The sequence below is a fragment of the Aspergillus uvarum genome (assembly GCF_003184745.1).
Source record: "Aspergillus uvarum CBS 121591 unplaced genomic scaffold BO82scaffold_30, whole genome shotgun sequence".
In the NCBI taxonomy this organism is placed as follows: domain Eukaryota; kingdom Fungi; phylum Ascomycota; class Eurotiomycetes; order Eurotiales; family Aspergillaceae; genus Aspergillus; species Aspergillus uvarum.
In genome coordinates this window covers 27150-44632 of record NW_020291327.1, presented here as the reverse complement: position 1 = coordinate 44632, position 17483 = coordinate 27150, and the positions used below count along the sequence as shown (strand labels likewise).

Genomic DNA, 17483 nt, shown 5'->3' with positions numbered 1-17483 from the left:
TGATAGTTCCTTGCCTGGATAGCCTCACTTGGCGGAACTCATTACTTATTCACGTCTCCGACGAGACTATCACTGCCATCAACACTGTCAGATTGCTAATGGGTCGAAGCTCCGGCAGATACAGGAAAGCCCTGGTAGAAGAGGATGTTCAATATGAGTTCCTTTCTTCCCAGTGTTTAACGAAATGGTTCAGGTTACTCAGCAACGCTACGACTCATGTGATGAGGTCAGAAGTTTCTAAATCACTATGTGATGTCTGTTAACAGACATCTTCTGCACAGATCTCAACCATCACAACCCGTTCTCACCACCTACAACAACTCCACCCAGTGACCGTTATCCTGCCTCCATCACTCCATGAACTCACCATCAAGGCTATGTCCACCGACGCCATCCTCGACCCCATGTCTGATGCAACATTCATCGTCTTTGTCCTAGGCCTCATCCACTTCACCAGAGGCGCCACAGAGCACTGGCTCCGTCGGCACGTTTTCCACAATCGCGTCTGGTCTGGGGTTTCCCTGTCGGTGTTCTCCATCTTCCTAATCACACTCATCGTGTACGGCTACATGATCTACATGCTGGATTGGAATTTTGATGACAACCTCGCTGCGGAGGATGGGATCGGTGAGCGACAGCCGTTCACTGCTCGACTGAGTGCGCTACAGGGCCTGCACGAGATATTCTTCCGCGGCTATATCTCGGATGTCGACATGATGCTCTGGTTGCAGGATCGTGGAAATCGGTATGAGCTGGCACTCATCTGGTTTGCCTGGATGTACATCGCCATGTTTATCTGGCTCCTGGCCCGCGAGGGTTTCTTTCTCTAGGTGACTGATGTAAGTAGCTGTTTCAGCACGATATGGCAAAGACGACTTACCATTAAGGAAACTCAGCTACACGTTGCCAAGGGAAAAACCGAGGGGAGGAGAACCAATGGGGAAGTTGTTTTCACATGGATCATTTGACATCTGGACTGGATATTTGGTTTCCCTTCCGCAATGAACAGGATTATAACACATAGAAACTACTTCCAAATAGCTATAAAAAGTAGCAAGCCTCTTTAGAAGGAGTGTGATGAATTTGGTCTGGATATGATCTTGCCTGGACTTCTTCAGATGAACCAATTTGTTAGTGCCCCGCATTATTAGTTCATGTGATCTCAATATCAGTTGGGTGTTCCACTGCGTTTCAAACATGATTATGCGCAATGTTCCCTGTACGGTATGACTCAAAGCTTCGATAGCAGAGGACTGTATCGGGAAGGAATTTTCTAAGAAGCTACCGGTGAATGTCCTCTCACAAGCAGCAAGGCCACCCCGCTGCCCCGGGGATCGGGGGTCTGTGGCCCTTGCATGGATCAATTGAGTACAAGAGTGTGACTGCCCGGTACCAAGAGGATGGTCCCGACGTGCTCAAGAATCTCTCTTTGTCCATCCCGGCAGGCTCCAAAGTCGGAATCTGCGGTCGAACGAGCAGCGGAAAGAGCACCCTCATCTCTGCACTGTTCCAGATGGTCGACCTCAGCTCTAGGCCTATCTTCATTGACGGTGTCGACCTCACAGCTCTCAATCCTGAATTCGTCCGATCGCATCTGATTGGAAACTCCCAGCACAGTTACATCATGCCGGGAGTTTCCGTTCGGGATAATTTGACGCTGGGATGTGTCGACCCATCGGGTGATTCTCAACTCATCGCAGCCCTGCAAAAGGTCAATCTTTGGGACCTGGTCTCGACACGAGGAGGTCTCTCGGCTTTCTTAGACAACGAGACCTTGTCCGCCGGACAGAGTCAGCTTTTCTCGTGTGCGCGAGCCCTGCTGCAGTCTGGGTCGGTGGTGGTGTTGGACGAGCCAGCCAGCAGCCTCACGGCTGAGACGGCGGATCTGATCCAAAGGGTCGTTTTGGAGGAGTTCGAGCAGCGGACGGTGATTGTTGTTATGCACCAGATAGAGAGGCTGCTGGATTTCGATGTGGTGGTTGTGATGAAGGATGGTCGGGTGGTGGAGATGGGCCAGCCTCGAGAATTGCAGAAGGGAGATGGTCCCTTTCGAACATTGCTAGACGCGGGTCGATTGGGTTCATAAGTGAAGTTTGCCGCTGTTGTGATGTTGACGTGGAGGCCAAAGTGTCAGCACAGCCTGTTGTTGGTTCTTTTCTTTCTGTTGTTCTTGCCCAGTATACGGGTCCTGCCTCATCATCTTCGGAATCCGTCCGACCGTCGCGATTTATATAAGTCAATAGGGCAATGCAATTCTTTCCAATGGAGCTTTAGTGGTAAGATACGTCAGTAACAACTTAGAGTGGGTTTTTTGGTGGATTGCTCTGTAGAGCCAAGCCATTCGATTCGATCTTTTTGCTGGGAACGAACAACCTCGGCATCCCCTCGTGCGAGTGCGGGGAGAAATGCGGGGAGGAAGAAGGCGGAGAGGGAAGGAAGGAAGGAAACACAGCATCCATGCAAGGGGCCTGTGTTTTGTTTCCTTCCACCTGAACTACTCCTTCCTCCGCTATCCTCATCTTTATTCCTCCATCAACCTCGCCCTTATCGACGTTCTGGTGAGATCATCACGAATCATCTCGCCATGGCCTCCCTGTCCATCCCTCGCAAGCTCTGGGAGCATCCCGACCCCGAATCCTCCAGCATGGCTCACTTCCGGCGAGCCTGGGAGCAGGAGCTGGGCGTGTCAATACCAGTGGGTTCCTTCCTCCCCTCCCACAAAGATTGACCCGCTAATTCCGCTAGACCTTCCACGATCTCTACCACCAGTCCATCGCGAAGCGCGCTACTTTCTGGGACTTCTGCTGGCGATACTTCAACGTCCTGCACCAAGGCACTTACACCTCCGTCGTCGACGAGAACGCTCCAATCGATGCGGTCCCACAATGGTTTGACGGCATTCGGCTCAGCTACGCGGAAAACATTCTCTTCTCCGGCCACGGGACACAGGCTAGCACGGTCGGGAAGGAGGATGACAAGGTCGCCGTCACTGAGGTGCGCGAGGGGGGTCACAAGGAAGCCAGACATCTCACGTGGGGGGATCTGCGCAAACGAACCGGTCGCTTGGTGCAGGCGATGAAGGCGCACGGAATTCAAAAAGGTGACCGGGTCGCGGTCTGTGCCGGCAACAGCATCGACACGCTGCTCGTTTTTCTGGCCACCACGGCGCTGGGTGGGATCTTCTCGTCCAGTTCCACGGACATGGGGGTCAAGGGGATTCTCGATCGGCTGCGACAGATCAAGCCCACATGGCTGTTTATGGACGACCAGGCATTCTACAACGGCAAGGCCATCGATCTCCGACCGAAGATGCGGGAGATCATAGCCGGGATGGACGGTATCGCCGAGTTCAAAGGCATCGTAGCGCAGCCCAGATTCGCTGCGCAACCCGCAAATGTCAGCCACCTATCGCGGACACTTCCGTTGAAGGTCTGGGAGGCTCTTGCGATCGGCGACACCCTTGTTTTCGAGCAGGTCGAATTTCGAGACCCCTTCCTCATCGTGTACTCGTCCGGCACCACGGGCCAGCCGAAATGCATCATGCACTCCGTCGGTGGAGTCATGCTCAACGCATTCAAGGAGCTTTATCTGCACAGTGAGATGAACTCGGACAGTGTGAATCTGCAGTATACCACAACCGGGTGGATCATGTATCTTTCGGTCATCAACAGTCTGCTCGTAGGGGCGCGGGCGGTCCTCTACGACGGAAGCCCTTTCCTCCCTGAGGTGGCATCTTTGATCAAATTGGCGGCACAAGAACGGTAAGACACCTATTTATGACGGTGGCAATCCAGCAAAGGCAAGTTTTTAAGTAGTACATAGATTAACTCACCTGGGAATCTCCCCGCGATACCTGCTTGAATTGCAACGAGCCCACATCCAACCCCGCGACCTAGCCGACATTTCATCCCTGAAGGTCGTCACCAGCACCGGCATGGTCCTTCCTGAGAGTCTGTTTGAGTGGTTCTACGACACGGGATTTCCGCGTCATGTGCGACTCAACAACATTTCCGGTGGCACCGACATTGCCGGATGCTTCGGGATTTCGAATCCCTTACTGCCAATCTACTCCGGAGGCTGTGCCAGCATGAGCCTTGGCGTTGCAGTGGAGGTCTACGACTCGTCGATTGAAGGGGAGGGTGTGAAAGGTTCCTCGGTGCCACACGGTACACCTGGGGATCTTGTCGCGACTGCCGCTTTTCCGAATGTCCCTGTGGGATTCTGGGGGGCAGGGAGTGCCGAGAAGTTCCACAATGCGTATTTCAATCGGTTCAAGGGTAATGCATTCTCGAGTCCGAACTACACCTCAGGTCAGTGAGCTGATACTCTGACAGGAGTCTGGACGCACGGGGATTTCGTGTCTATCCACCCCGTGACACAACAGCTACTCTTCCACGGTCGCGCAGACGGGGTCCTGAACCCATCCGGCGTCCGCTTCGGATCGGCGGAGATCTACCAGGTCATTGAAGACGAGTTTGCGACCGAGGTTGTCGACTCTATCTGCGTGGGCCAACGGCGACCGTCAGATACCGACGAAAGAGTAATCCTGTTCCTCCTCATGAAGCCCAAGGTGTTGTTCAGCTCCGATCTCGTCCAGCGGATCAAGACGACCATTCGTCACAAGCTGAGTCCCCGCCATGTGCCAGCGTTCATTTTTCCGACCCCTGAAATCCCGGTACGTACTCAATCAAACTCATGTTTTGTTGGTTAAAGTAGTACTGATTGGATGGACTAGACAACGGTGAATGGAAAGAAAGTTGAGCTTCCCGTCAAGCAGATCGTCTCGGGGAAAATTATCAAGCCCTCTGGGACGCTACTCAACCCTCGGAGTCTGGAGTACTATTGCACGTTTGCCAAAGATGAAGCCCTGGATTCGCGAAGCAGCAAGCTTTGAAAGCCTATTCTACGCGGTCAGAGTGTCTGTGATGGTCGGAAATCAATACATTAGAAACTGAACCTGATCCATAGGGAACTAGTCTAATTACAGAATGAGTGCCGCGATGAATACGGCTACGGCTCTGAGAATGAAAGAAGGAGCGCGACCCACCACCGCACGGCCCGTAAACAGCGCGTTCACGGCACTAGATGTAGAGCTGGTAGATCCGGTACCCGGGGACATCGAAGCAGCCAAGGTAGCCGTAGAAGCAGATGAGGCCGCATACACGGCGCTGGAGCTGCCAACCGGATGAGACGCGGTCTGCAATGCAGCGTTTGTGTGATTGCTTGCCATACCGTAACTGGGGCGGGCAGCGGTCTCGGCATTAGGAGCAGCGGGGACCGCAGTGCCGATGGCAACGAGGGTGTACGTCTTTGTCGTTGTGCCAGTAGCAGAACAGGGCAGCTCGCCGTCCGAGCACCCTTCCACCGTCGATGCTGCGCTGCCCGCCGTAGAATCCAAGAGTCCCGTAGCCACGGGCAGTGTTGGATGCTCTCCGGGAGCGTTGATCGCATCAGCACCCCCCGGAACGGAGTTCGAAGTACCGACACTGGTAGACGTGGCATACACCGGAACCACGAGTGTCTCAGTGGTGAGGTACGTGGTCTGTGCTGCGGCATCGCATCTCACTTGCCCCGAAGGACACGCGGTGATAGTGGCAATGCGCGTGCTGAGAATCGGGGAGGCTGTGACAGCTCCCTGGGCAAGATCTACAGCCGTGCCTGGGTAGCCCAGGGTGTTCGAGTCGGCGAATTGACCGACGGAGCTTAGACTTTGCCCGACTGAGCCAAGACTCGACGCCTCTGCGAGGGGACAGATAGTGGTGGATACCACGAGGGTTTCGGTGGTCAGGTATGTGGTTTTGGCACGGGCTGGACAGTTCATCACCGAGCTGGGACAGGCGGTGATGGTCGCGGTGCGAGTGCTGAAGATCGTCGAGGTGGTATAGCCTTCTCCGACTTGGGGAGACGGTTCACTTGCGCTGTGACCGTCGTGGGTGACCGTGGTAGCTGCCGTATTGGGAGCCATTGGGATTGTGGTTTCGCCGGTGAAGGCTAAAGGACAGATAGTCGTTGATACCACGAGGGTCTCAGTGGTCAAGTACGTGGTCTTGGAGCGAGCGGGACAATCGGTTACAGAGCTGGGACAGGCCGTTATGGTCGCGGTGCGAGTGCTGAAGATGGTCGAGGTGGTGAACCCCTGCTCCTCACCAGGACTTCCACCGCGAGCTGCGCTCGCTTCTGCATTGTTCTCGGTAGGTTGAGGAGTGCTGGTCTCCGTGACTGGGCACACGGTCGTCGACACCACAATAGTCTCGGTGGTCAGGAAGGTGGTACGGGACATGGCGGGGCAGTTGGTCACCGAGCTAGGGCAAGCCGTGATGGTCGCCGTCCGGGTGGTCAGTACCGTCGAGGTCGTGAAGGCGACCTCACTGGATGTAGTTGCCTGTCCACTGCTGGATGCGGCGCTTTCAGCGGGCTTGGAAGGTAGGGTTGTGGCTGCAGACAGGGAGCATATCGTGGTACTGGAGGTGATTGTCTCGGTAACTGAGATGGTCGTGGTTCGGCGGGTGGGCCGGCCAGAGCCAACAGCTGAGCCTGAGGAAATCGAAATCCCGCCGAGCGAGCTGCTGGGCCGTATGATGGGAGTGCTTGAAGAAACATGCGGTGGAATCGATGAGCTGTGGGTGATGGAGGATGCGACCGACGAGGGCGAAGGAATGACAAGCGCCGTAGACGAGCTAGGACGCGATGATGCGGGTCGGGATAATGCAGATGGAATGACGATCCTCGAGCTCGAAGTCAAAGAGTTGATTGGTGAGGGGACGCTAGACGGCGCGACAGACGCAGATGAAACCCTCACACTGGAGCTAACGGCAGACGGTGAAGTCGAGAGGGACGAAGCGGACGGCGAGGGAATGGCCACCGATACCGCAGCAGAAGTAGAGACACGAGCGCTCGACGCACTTTGGCTCGGAAGGACCACCGACGAAGAAGTTGCAGTGGTCGTCGGGGAGGGTGTCGGCGTGCTGGAGATCGTCACCGTATACGTTGTGGTATACTCCGTAGTGATATACTCGGTCGAATACGCGGTCTCCAAGGACGCAGTCACGGTGCCCACACAAGGGTTGGTGGTATGCCACGTTACCGCCTGATAGCCGGCGCCAGATCCGAGGGTCTGGCTTGTGGCCGCCGAAATGAAGTAACAGGTTCGCAACGCCGGGTCATAGTTGATCGCATTACACATGTTCGGCACCATGCCGCAGACTTGCACGCATTGATTGATATTATTGACGTACTGACCCAGCGCTGACAGCTGCGTTGCGGTAGAGCCTCCGACGACGGAGGCATCCGTGCAGTACTCTTCATACCATGTTCCTGACCGCCACCAGATGTAATTCGAGCACTGGGCCGAAGACGGAGGGGTGGTTGTTGCGGGAGTGCAGGTGGCAGCAGTGGATAGGACAGTGGATGTGCTTGTCACCACGTTGGTGAGGGTGGTGGTGTAAGAAGAGGTGAGCGTCGCAACAGTCTCACCTCCTACACTCGCTCCAGGTCGAGCGATGGTCAGGGCTAGACTGCTCGGGACCAGTGCTGACAGCAGCAGCAAGCCATTGGCAAATGAGAGGCCCATCATGGGCAACGAGTGACTATTCCCCGTGGGAATTGAAAGAATGACAACGAGGGAAGGCTTGCAAGAATGAGGATGAGTTCAGATCAGAACTAAAGAGAAATAAAAAGAGCAATCGAGGAGCAGATCCAGGGGCCTGGGTAGATTTCTGCTTGTGTGGGGAGGCCATCTCCTCTTCAAAGACTTGGGACTCCACCCCATCCAACCCTGCTTGGATGGCAAGTTCGTATAGACCTTTGTTCTCAGGAACCGGTGGAGCTATTCTGAGTCTAGTGAGAAATAATTACTCAGTCGAGCTAGAGCCATAATGTGGCGTGGACTAGAGCCTGGAGCTGAAGCCAAGTAGGGCAAATTATACCGACGAGACCGATTCAACTCTTGGCGTTATGCCAACCAACACAATGTCTTGGGATTGATAGGGGGCCCGTTCTGTCACGTTTTGATGAAGCTTAGGGACGGGTGTCTCGGAACGACATCTTAATTGCTTGGAGGTTGAACTCTGGATTTGCTACGTTCTCTAAGTGAACAACACGCCTTGGGAATCACCTCGGATCACGTGACCTGGTTGAGTTAGAGACGCCGACGCCTTCCCTGTGTCTGGAAATTGTTCTACAATCCCCGAGTCAAGATCTTGATTGTCTTGTCAGAGTGAGTGCAGCACTGCAATTTAATCAGGTGTTGGTCCAGTCGATAAATTCATGGTAGCAAATGTCAGTAATTCTTTCTTGTTTAGCCGGATATATTTATCGCCCCGGATAAAACAAAGAAGAGGCAGGAGGCGAAGGCCTGTCCCATGTCTGTGTTTAAAACATGTTTCTGAGGCAGATTCTTCCGAAGGGGGAATCTGTCATTTTGTGGTGCTCTGAGAAGGTGAAAAGAAGCGTGGGTCTGGGGGTTCTCCCCCAGGTTGCTGCTGCAGCTGCCGCGAAGGATGAGTACAAGGCCGCATTGTATTAGAATCAAACAGCCTTCGACTCTAACCCATCACCAGCTCCAGTCGAAACCCCCCATTGCACATTCCCATACCCGTTTGCAGCCATATAATCCTTCCACTCCTGATCCCCATTATCCAGCTCCGCACTGGGATCCTCGAGCACAAACCATGCGAGCAAGGCCCCAACCACCGCGAATCCCGACCCAATGAGGAACACTGCCTGAGTCCCATGGAATTCATCACCGCCCCAGCTGGCCAGGATGGGCTTGAATACCTGCGTTCCAATGGCTGCGCCGGCCTTGCTCCACGCAGCGGCAAATCCGACGCCATGTCCGCGCAAGGCCGTGGGAAAGCTCTCGCTGGCAGTCAGCACAATTGTGGAGCCTGGTCCGACCTCTCCGAGCGTGAGGAAGACCCCGTATAGGACAATGAAAAGAGGGAGGGAGCGCTCGATGTACTTCAATGCGCCACCCAGGATGAAACCCAGGATAGCTTGGAGGAGGAAGCCTAGCGCCATCGTCTTGCGGCGACCGATTCTGTCCGACAGGAACCCGCCGATGAAGGCCCCCGGGATGTAGAAGCAGTTGATCAGCGTTCCCCAGGCCATTGTCAGGGCTAATGACGAGGTTGGGTTTACGCGACCGACGATAGTGGACGAAAACAGACCAAAGGGGTAAGAGATATAGTTGTACCTGTCGTCGTTGTCACCGTAAGCATATGTGCATGGGCTGACGGGTCTCATGGATTAGGGCGACTCACAAGAACCACGACCCACAAACCCCCAGCAACGGTCGCCAGTATTTCCTCAGCGCAAGTGTGTAAGGTATCCTTTGCTCAACCATGGCACTCTTCTTATACGCCGAGCTGACCGCCATGCGATAGCGAAACCAGAAGATCGACAGCGGGGGAATGGCACCTAGTGCCAGGGAGATGCGCCACACCGCGTTGTAGTGTCGCACCTGCTGATGGAAACAGAGCAACAAGAGCAACGGGACCAGTGCTCCGAAGGCGAAGCCCAATGATGCGGATAAGTCGGCGATCATGGCGAAGATGAAGCCTCGCTTGCTTCGAACAGCGGACTCCTCGTCTGTTGCCTCGGCAGCGCCGGCACCGGCCACGGGGTATTCCCTATACACTGCAAGTTAGGTTTATGTTGACAAATATTATATTTGAATCGCAGGAAGACTCACCCTCCAGCACCTACCCCCGCAATTCCCCGAGCAATGATCAACATCCACAGCATACCGTCTTGACTCGTCCCACTGGCCCCGGCACTCAAGGCAATGCCCAAGACCAGAATGGCAGTTGTCAGAACAGCGCCGGTCTTGCGGCCCAGCTTGTCGGAGATGTAGCCAAATGACAGCATACCAATGATCATCCCGACCATGAAAGCATTGGACAACCGGGACGCCACGGCCGTGGTCAAAGTGTTGGGGTAGATGACAGCCATGATGAGTTCGAGGTTGCCGATGATCGATGCGTTGAACCCATCGGAGCCAATGGCGAGCCCGGAGAAGATCACCATCAGGACCACCGAGAGTTTCGATGCTTTGGGGCGCACAGCCACCTCTTGTGGGGCAGGGACATCATGGATGATTGCGCGAACTTTCTCCTGCTTTGCATCGTGCTTGTTTTGGGGCGGCGAAGGGCGAACCTCTTCGGATATTGTAGGAGTGTCCATAGCTGTCAGTTGGGGGTTCAACAGCTGTGAGAGAGCTACCAAAGGCCTGTATTTATGCCTCCATCTCGGCCGTGCCGTGCCTTGGCCGGCAACAGATAAGGAAGACGGTTTGGAAAGGCCAGGCATGATGGTCGAGCAATGTGACCAACCACTCTGCAGGTTGATAAGACCCGAGGCTATAGGACGGGATTTTCCCCGCACGAGAGGACACGGCTAATAGTGGTGGCCAGCACTAACTTAGCAATGCGTGAGGGGAAATTGCGATGATAAGATACGCTGACAAGATAAGGGGCACTGCAAATGGAGAGCAGACAACATGCCACCTTGTTTGCAGGCCACTGCCATGCAACTGATCAAGTTCATGCTTTCGATCTCATCTCGTAGTAGCTCATTGTTCATATACCAGGCCGAGATATCGCACATCACTGGTTACCTCCTTTATCTTAATCACCTCAGTGCATAACTGGTCGACACCCGTCCGTAAAAGTTTGAATTTGCATGCAAAACACGACGATTCATTGTTCATGGTACGATGGAAATAGCTCTTCAGAAGAGACTAATATCATGGCATCTAGCTCCCAATGTCTGCTTGTCGAATATCGCTTATATCAGACCAGCGTGACAACGTACGTCTCGCCGATCTGTGTCTTGAGCGGACCCGTATACCCATGCCCGTTAACCGCAACCGAAGACCCATTCATACACCGCAGTTGCAACTGCCCACAAGCACGCGAGGTGATATTCGCATGAACCAGCTTCCCCGCCTCCCACTCCATGTCAACTACAAAGTAGCCCCTAGCCACCAAGCCCCTCACTGATCCCTGGGTTAAGGCCGAGGGTGAGGCCGGCAGCAGATGAGTGATCCCAGTATGGCTCTGCAAGACCATCTCCGTGACGCCACTCACGAACCCGAAGTTGCCATCGATCTGGAACTGGTACGGGCCGACCGGGCCTTCATTGGTGTTGTACAAGTTATAGGGAGTGGGGTCTACCGCAAACCATTGGGTCAATTGCTCCCACGCATCATCACCACAGAATATCCGGGCATACATATTGACCAGCCAGGTCCGTGACCAGCCGGTTGTCCCAGATCCGTGGGAAACACGTCGGTCCAGGAACACTTCGGCCGCAGTCCTAAGAGTGTTGTTCAGCAGCGGGCGCCGACCGGGCATCAGAGCCCACAAAGGCGAATAGTGCTTCTGCCCGATCGCCTTTTCCTTGTACTCCTTGCGCCATTCCAGAATCCGGCCTAGCGAGCAGATCAACGGGGGTTGAATCAGAGGCAGAAATGCTTTGGCCGCCTGCACGGCAGTGTCGTTGATTTCTAAGATCGAGGCTGCGTGTATGAGGCTGCGAAACACCTCGGTCGTTAGCTGGTTGTCCATGGCGGGGGCGATGTCGACGCTCTACGCCGCCCCGGCGACCGTGTCGTCAGCGGGAACATAGAAGTTGTTCTCTGGCGATAAAGACGGTCCCATGACATGGTAACCCTGGTAGGGAAAATGTAGCACTCGTAGAACGCGGCGACATTGGTGAAGAACGGATATGCCACTTCGCGGAGAAATGTTGTATCCCCGGAGAAGTGGTAGTTATCATCATGTCGGCAGAGGTTTTACGGGCAATGCTAATGCGCTGGTCGGTTGGAAGACTCGCCCAGCTGTTCGGCGATGTGCCCAGGTCGAGTGTCACTCGATCCAAGAGAGATCAGGTGTCAGCAACAGCTTCTGCTTTCACAACATCTTAACCAAGCAGGTGAGCATTATTTATCTTCTCGCGCATCTCGGGACGCGTATCTGAAGTTGGTTTCGACGTCGTAATACATCTCTATGCTAGTTGTATTGTGTGTGAAGAGAGACGAATCGGACACGGTGAACGTGCTTGGAAATGTTAGCAGGGTTATGTGCCTGCAAGAATGAACATACCTGTATCGGACTTGAAACGAGCTTGGCCCGTCCATTCGATTAGATGATCATTCTCGGATTGCCCACTGGTGCTGACTAGAGTAAGGCTATTGTTATTCTTGGCCACGTTGGCCGAAAGCGTTTTGATATCCCTGATCCGGGTCATTGTGGCGTTGATGGTCAGGGCTCCCCGCCTGTTGGCCTTAAATTGCGCTACCAAAACACCTTGCGGGTGGCTGGCGACATACTCTCGGCTACCAGGTCAGGTATCAGCGACAGGTTTGTTTAAACCAACTCTCGTGAAAAAGCTTACGTATAATTCACTCCGTTGATACTGTAGCTTACCCCAGCAATTCCCTCCTTCGTGTCAAGCCATCGGACATAATCTGACATATCCTCATCAGGGTGGCCGAAGTCCAGATTGATGTTGCCGAAGTAGCTGTAAGCGCGCGGCGAGTTGTTGGTCGGGATCATCTGGGCCATGGTCAAGACGTTGCCTTGAGTGATGCTGCCATTCAGCAGTAGCTCCCGAATAACAGGCTCGGTCTCCGTCGCATTGAGTGGTGTCCGATCTTGAAAGTGCCTTGTCCAGATGGAGTTCACATTCATGTCCACGACCTCTGCCCCGCCACCGTAAATTGTCGCCCCGATTTGACCATTGCCAATTGGCATTCCTTCTTCAAAGGTAGGCCATCGACCAGGTTGGGTGAGCCACATGTATCTTCTACCATCGAGAGTAGCGCTTACATGAGCGTAGAATAGCGACAGAAGTAAGAGTGCTCGGCAGGGCATGATTTGTACTCTTGTCGATCAAGGATTAGGTGTAAGCCCTGAGGCCATCGCACCGGCTTTCGAAACATGCAATCGACCTTCTAAATACCATGAAGATGAGCGCATAGTCTCACAGCTAGCCTGGAAAAAAGCCGAGTTGCGGTACGTGAACTAACGTAACCCCGCAAAGTCTCCTGGAGATTAGATATACTGAGACATCTGCAGGGTTCATGCAATTTAGGCTGATTTGGGATAACTCCATCCGATACGATCGGCGGCGGCGGAGTCTCCTGATGCGCAGATACAATCAGATTCGCCCGAGAGCTCGGGACATGTTGTCCCTGCAGCGCCTGCCCCGATCAATTTGCTTCCATGCCCAGCCCACGGTTGCTCATGCCCTGGTGATTGTGCGCTCAGGGGGGATGTTGCTGATGTCACGTGATTGCCATCCGAGGGGTTGCAGCTCGCTCAGAAAAGCATGAACGGCCCAATCTCGCCCTCATTCTCCCGAGCATACCTGATCCATTGCCCCATACCCCAGTAATCCGGTCGAGCCCAGAGGGCAAGTAAGAACTGCAGTACAGTGTGGTTACACCATGCTCCGGTCGCGACAATTAGTTCTATGAATGCCTTCTGGATCGCGCTCTGTCTGTGCGCATCGCCCCAGCATTCGGTACCCACGATGAATAGAGGGAAGAACAATACATGCGAGAATACATGCGAAGAGTCTTTGACGAGGCCTTGAAGGTCTTGGAACAGGATAGATAGATGGAGATTGATGGCCCGCTCTGCGTGTCTGCGAGGCGCCAGGGCTTGTTCCAAATAGATCAGAATAGCATAGTAGTGAGCTTTTACCATGGTATTGAAGTGGATGCGAGTGGCTTCATCATGCCGCGAAGCCGAAGCTGCGGTGACACAGACCTGCTTGTGCGCTTGTTCCACTCTTTCTCGCCAGATGACCATCTCGTGCTCCTCCAGCCCGTACCCTTCGCCATGGAGTTCATAATTGGAACGCTCCACTGCGGTAATTTCATTAATAAGAGTGGTGAAAGCCCAGAGACGGTCTTCGGGACTTGACTGCAAGGGGCACTTGGTTCTGGGCTGCTGCTGCGAGAACGACACGAGATTCTTGAAGATTTCGAAGTCTTCCACCTCCTTGACAACAAATCTCGACAAGGCATCGTTGGACTGCCGGCCACTGTTTCGCAACTGGTTCCATTCGATTATCGCACGGCACGCTTGCAAGTGCACATTCCAATTTGTGGATTCTGGTATTAGCATCTCTTCGTAGCAGAGAGCGACTGCTGTGGCAAGGATGATCGTGAGGGCGGAACTTCCGCCACCTCCGGCCACGGTATCCTTCCGAGGGCGTTGACTGACTTCGCGACTGATGGCTTGATTCAGAGCCTGGAGAGTACCGTTTCTGAGAACCGGATAGGCTCTCTGCGCAATAATTGCCTGTGCGCTACCAGGAGCGGATGTGACTGACAAATGAGCGGCTGCAAGGCTGAGGAGCGACAGTCGGAGAGAGACAGAGCGACCAGTGAGTGGAAGAATGGCCTTTCTCCATGGGTTATCCACACTATCCAGCCAAGTTAGACGGGGAACCACGATAACATGAAAGTAGTGGAGCAGTTTGTCGGAGAAGGCCGTCGACGAGTGGTGTTGTACGAGATTATAATCACTGGTGGGAGATGGCGTGCGCCAGAGAGCATTTTGTGATGGGGTCGCATCGGCCTCGGGGTGGGTTGCGACCGCCAGCTCGGTCGACGCCTGAACCGCCTCTTTTGATAACCTTTCCGTGGTTGTGCTGGTGTCTCGAGTCGAACTAGGCTTCTGGGTAATTGTCTGAGTCCATTTCAGCTGAAAGGTATCGAATCCGGGACAGGAAAGATTGCGGGAGGTGCATTTGTGACAGTGAGGCAGAGTGCGGTCGCATCGGATGCGCCGCTTGGTGCAAAGGCGACAGTCTGCGGCATCGTGGTCGCGTCAGGACTGGGACGATCAAGGAAGCAGAAACACTCACCTTTGGTTGCGAGTGAGCGATCAGAGGGAAGGGAGGTGATGCGAACGTTTTTCATTTCGCCAGGACGTGGCCTCTGCTCTGCAAGGAGTGGAGGAACAATGCTGACAGAAAGCATAAGCCGGAGTTAGGAGTGGAGGAGGAACGACAGGAACGGAGGAATAACAATCGGCGATAAGCAGACGCCGCGGGCCCCCGCATCGACGACCAAAAGGGGAATGGTGCCTCGCTGATGCCTGAGGCATCGAGACAGAAAACTATTACTCGAGTCCGTAGTAGTTACCATTCTTCTACAACCCCCCTCTCCATATTATTAGTGTACTCATTGTAAGGTAATTATTATCAACACAGAGAACACTATTCTCCTAATGCATCTTCTTCTTCTTACCAAAATATCGTGACGTGTCTCCCAGAGGCAGATCCACAATCGAGTCCTGCAACAGTAGATGCAACACAATATACCACCCAACTAACCCCGCCACAAAGCACGACGCCCCTCCGGTCTTCTTCAGCGCAAATGAAGCTGCATAGTGTCCGTCCGCCTCCGCAAAGTAGCTGGCAGCCACGGCCAAGAACCCCAGGTCCACCAGGAAGAACACGGCAATATAGGCGAGATTGCTGGGGAGGGAAGCAATGAGAAACGTAAACACGAAGACCGTCCAAAGAATCATGAAGAACCCGAGCGCATTGTTGTACTGCGCGACATCACCACCGTATGCTTGCTCGATCCCGAAAGCGGGAGTCAGAATCGCTCCATACCCTGCATAGAAGAGTCCTTCACTTTATTAGTATACATTACACTGGTGGCCAGCCCGGGTCAGATTGGTCTGGTACTCACCAAATGCACTGAACACAGTGTAGGCAAACCCATTTCCAATGGATAGTTCCCACTGGGCCGTTACCACCAGGCCAAAGGCCGCAATAAAGAAGAAGTTTGCGACAAAGACGTTGGTCGTGGTCACGCCACGCCATTCCATCAGACTCAACGACAGTGTCGTCAAGGTCGTGCCAAATGCGCCTAAGGCGAGAGCGGACTGCAGAATGATTAGAGCTAGAATGTGTGGATCACAGGAGTGACCTACTCCGGCGCCTAAAGACTTCACTGGCCTGGACTCGTTCGGGTCCGAATGGTGAGAGCCTTGTTGCTCTATGTCTAAGGCCGACGGGGTTCCCTTGGCTTCAGTGCTGATGTGGTCAATTGAGTCGGTAGTAGACATTTTGGCTGTTGTCCACAGCAAGGTGGGTGACTCCGATCGTCGTGTTAGAATGGCTTGGGCATGACGACCACCTACGGCTACAATTAAATATATGTAGCCACTACTACCTCCCTGAAGACCTCAGGCCCCAGGTTAGGGTTTAGCACCTCATTGGCAATTAGGATGGCGAGGAATGAACAGACGATCTATCCCTTGGTAGTGAGCCAGATTGATCTACACTTGGGGGTTTCCAACAATGAGAATGGCTTTGCCATGTGGCCTTCCGGTTCATTACCAGCAGATTGTCTACTTCGCATAGAGATATCGGCCGATAGCCATCGCTTCATAAACTCTCGGATGAGGTGCTTGGCTGGATTTTGGGGCAGAATTAAGCTTATTGCCGGTCCTCGGTAGCCCTTCCGAGATTCATATCTGCAATACTGCAACATGAAAATCCTAAGTCTTCGATTTACGACTGCTAAGGCTGCTGAAGGTACTATTTTGAATGACGCATCATCTTCATATCCACCAGAAAAAAAAATGAAAGAGAACGACGGCCATCATTAACGGTGTGCTATACACCCACGATTGTTGAGCTCCTATTTCCTGGACATTTATTTCAAACCAGGGACGACTTTGCCTCTGATCTTTGCGAAAGTTGCTCAGCATAGGTAGGGATTGCGTGCTCGAGTCTGCTTACCTCATCCCATGCAATTCATAGGGCACTGGCACTAGACAATCTGCAGTTCAACAAGATCACCACGTCCTACCTCAAGACAAATTGTCAAGAGCTCTTCTATCGCAATCTCTTATTCAAAAAGCCTCCTGTATACGACTCCTGTATACGACCGAGACTTCTGACGTAGGCGCAGGGCCACACCCTCGGCGTCTCGGCTGCTATCGCTCTGCCATTCTTTATCGACCTTATCGGCCCGTCACTGCGCAAATGACCTGACTGTCGCCACACAATTAAATTTCACCACCAGTAAGATGAATTACGGTTGACAGTTTGTGTGGAGGATATGATCAGCAACTTTCTCGGTCTGTTTCAAAAGTGTGCCTCCAAGCTGCACTACGACATATCAGCATGTGGTGTGAAGTGCTATGATCGAGTTGCGTACTGTGCTTTGGTCCGATACTGCCTAGACGAAATATATATCTCGCGATCGCGGGAAGCCCACAGCACCTAGCAGGTTATGAAAGGAATTTGAGGAAGCCGAGGGATGGACGATATGGGACGATATCTTAAATTCTTGGTGGTTGATCTGGTTGGTTAAGCTAGCTAAGTTGTTTGCGTGAGAACAAGCCTGGTGAATTCGCCCCGGATCACATGACCGGCTTACGCGGGAACGCGACAGATTACCAGAACCCATAGGGGTTGATGATAGAGATTCGAGATGCTTTCAAGAA

General features: G+C 53.5%; 7 protein-coding genes across 7 annotated transcripts; 3 read left to right on the top strand and 4 right to left on the bottom strand.

Moving 5' to 3' along the window:
- Positions 1–184: 184 nt before the first annotated feature.
- BO82DRAFT_415838 (uncharacterized protein) lies at positions 185–830 on the top strand (the record flags this gene model as incomplete). Its single annotated transcript, XM_025639968.1, has 2 exons — positions 185–226; positions 267–830. 2 exons carry the CDS (start codon positions 185–187, stop codon positions 828–830), a joined length of 606 nt encoding a protein of 201 aa, XP_025491437.1.
- Positions 831–1091: 261 nt separating this feature from the next.
- BO82DRAFT_415834 (P-loop containing nucleoside triphosphate hydrolase protein) lies at positions 1092–2329 on the top strand. Its single transcript, XM_025639967.1, has one exon. It carries the CDS (start codon positions 1292–1294, stop codon positions 2084–2086), a length of 795 nt encoding a protein of 264 aa, XP_025491436.1. The 5' UTR covers positions 1092–1291; the 3' UTR covers positions 2087–2329.
- Positions 2330–2508: 179 nt separating this feature from the next.
- On the top strand, positions 2509–5018 carry BO82DRAFT_432603 (acetoacetyl-CoA synthase). The gene is made up of 5 exons (XM_025640793.1): positions 2509–2695; positions 2746–3761; positions 3823–4277; positions 4335–4675; positions 4736–5018. The coding sequence occupies exons 1-5, from the start codon at positions 2585–2587 to the stop codon at positions 4892–4894; spliced, it is 2082 nt and encodes a 693-aa protein (XP_025491435.1). The 5' UTR covers positions 2509–2584; the 3' UTR covers positions 4895–5018.
- Positions 5019–8424: 3406 nt separating this feature from the next.
- Positions 8425–10059, bottom strand: BO82DRAFT_311046 (MFS general substrate transporter). The gene is made up of 3 exons (XM_025632396.1): positions 9692–10059; positions 9261–9629; positions 8425–9193 (listed from the first exon to the last, which is right to left on the bottom strand). The coding sequence occupies exons 1-3, from the start codon at positions 10024–10026 to the stop codon at positions 8527–8529; spliced, it is 1371 nt and encodes a 456-aa protein (XP_025491434.1). The 5' UTR covers positions 10027–10059; the 3' UTR covers positions 8425–8526.
- A 731-nt stretch (positions 10060–10790) lies between these two features.
- BO82DRAFT_402496 (uncharacterized protein) lies at positions 10791–12755 on the bottom strand (the record flags this gene model as incomplete). Its single annotated transcript, XM_025639322.1, has 4 exons — positions 10791–11588; positions 11672–11733; positions 12105–12337; positions 12397–12755. 4 exons carry the CDS (start codon positions 12753–12755, stop codon positions 10791–10793), a joined length of 1452 nt encoding a protein of 483 aa, XP_025491433.1.
- Positions 12756–13098: 343 nt separating this feature from the next.
- Positions 13099–14993, bottom strand: BO82DRAFT_92358 (Zn(II)2Cys6 transcription factor). The gene is made up of 2 exons (XM_025641656.1): positions 14881–14993; positions 13099–14824 (listed from the first exon to the last, which is right to left on the bottom strand). The coding sequence occupies exons 1-2, from the start codon at positions 14933–14935 to the stop codon at positions 13323–13325; spliced, it is 1557 nt and encodes a 518-aa protein (XP_025491432.1). The 5' UTR covers positions 14936–14993; the 3' UTR covers positions 13099–13322.
- A 249-nt stretch (positions 14994–15242) lies between these two features.
- On the bottom strand, positions 15243–16412 carry BO82DRAFT_415824 (uncharacterized protein; the record flags this gene model as incomplete). Its single annotated transcript, XM_025639966.1, has 4 exons — positions 15243–15652; positions 15716–15911; positions 15960–16062; positions 16384–16412. 4 exons carry the CDS (start codon positions 16410–16412, stop codon positions 15243–15245), a joined length of 738 nt encoding a protein of 245 aa, XP_025491431.1.
- Positions 16413–17483: the final 1071 nt, after the last annotated feature.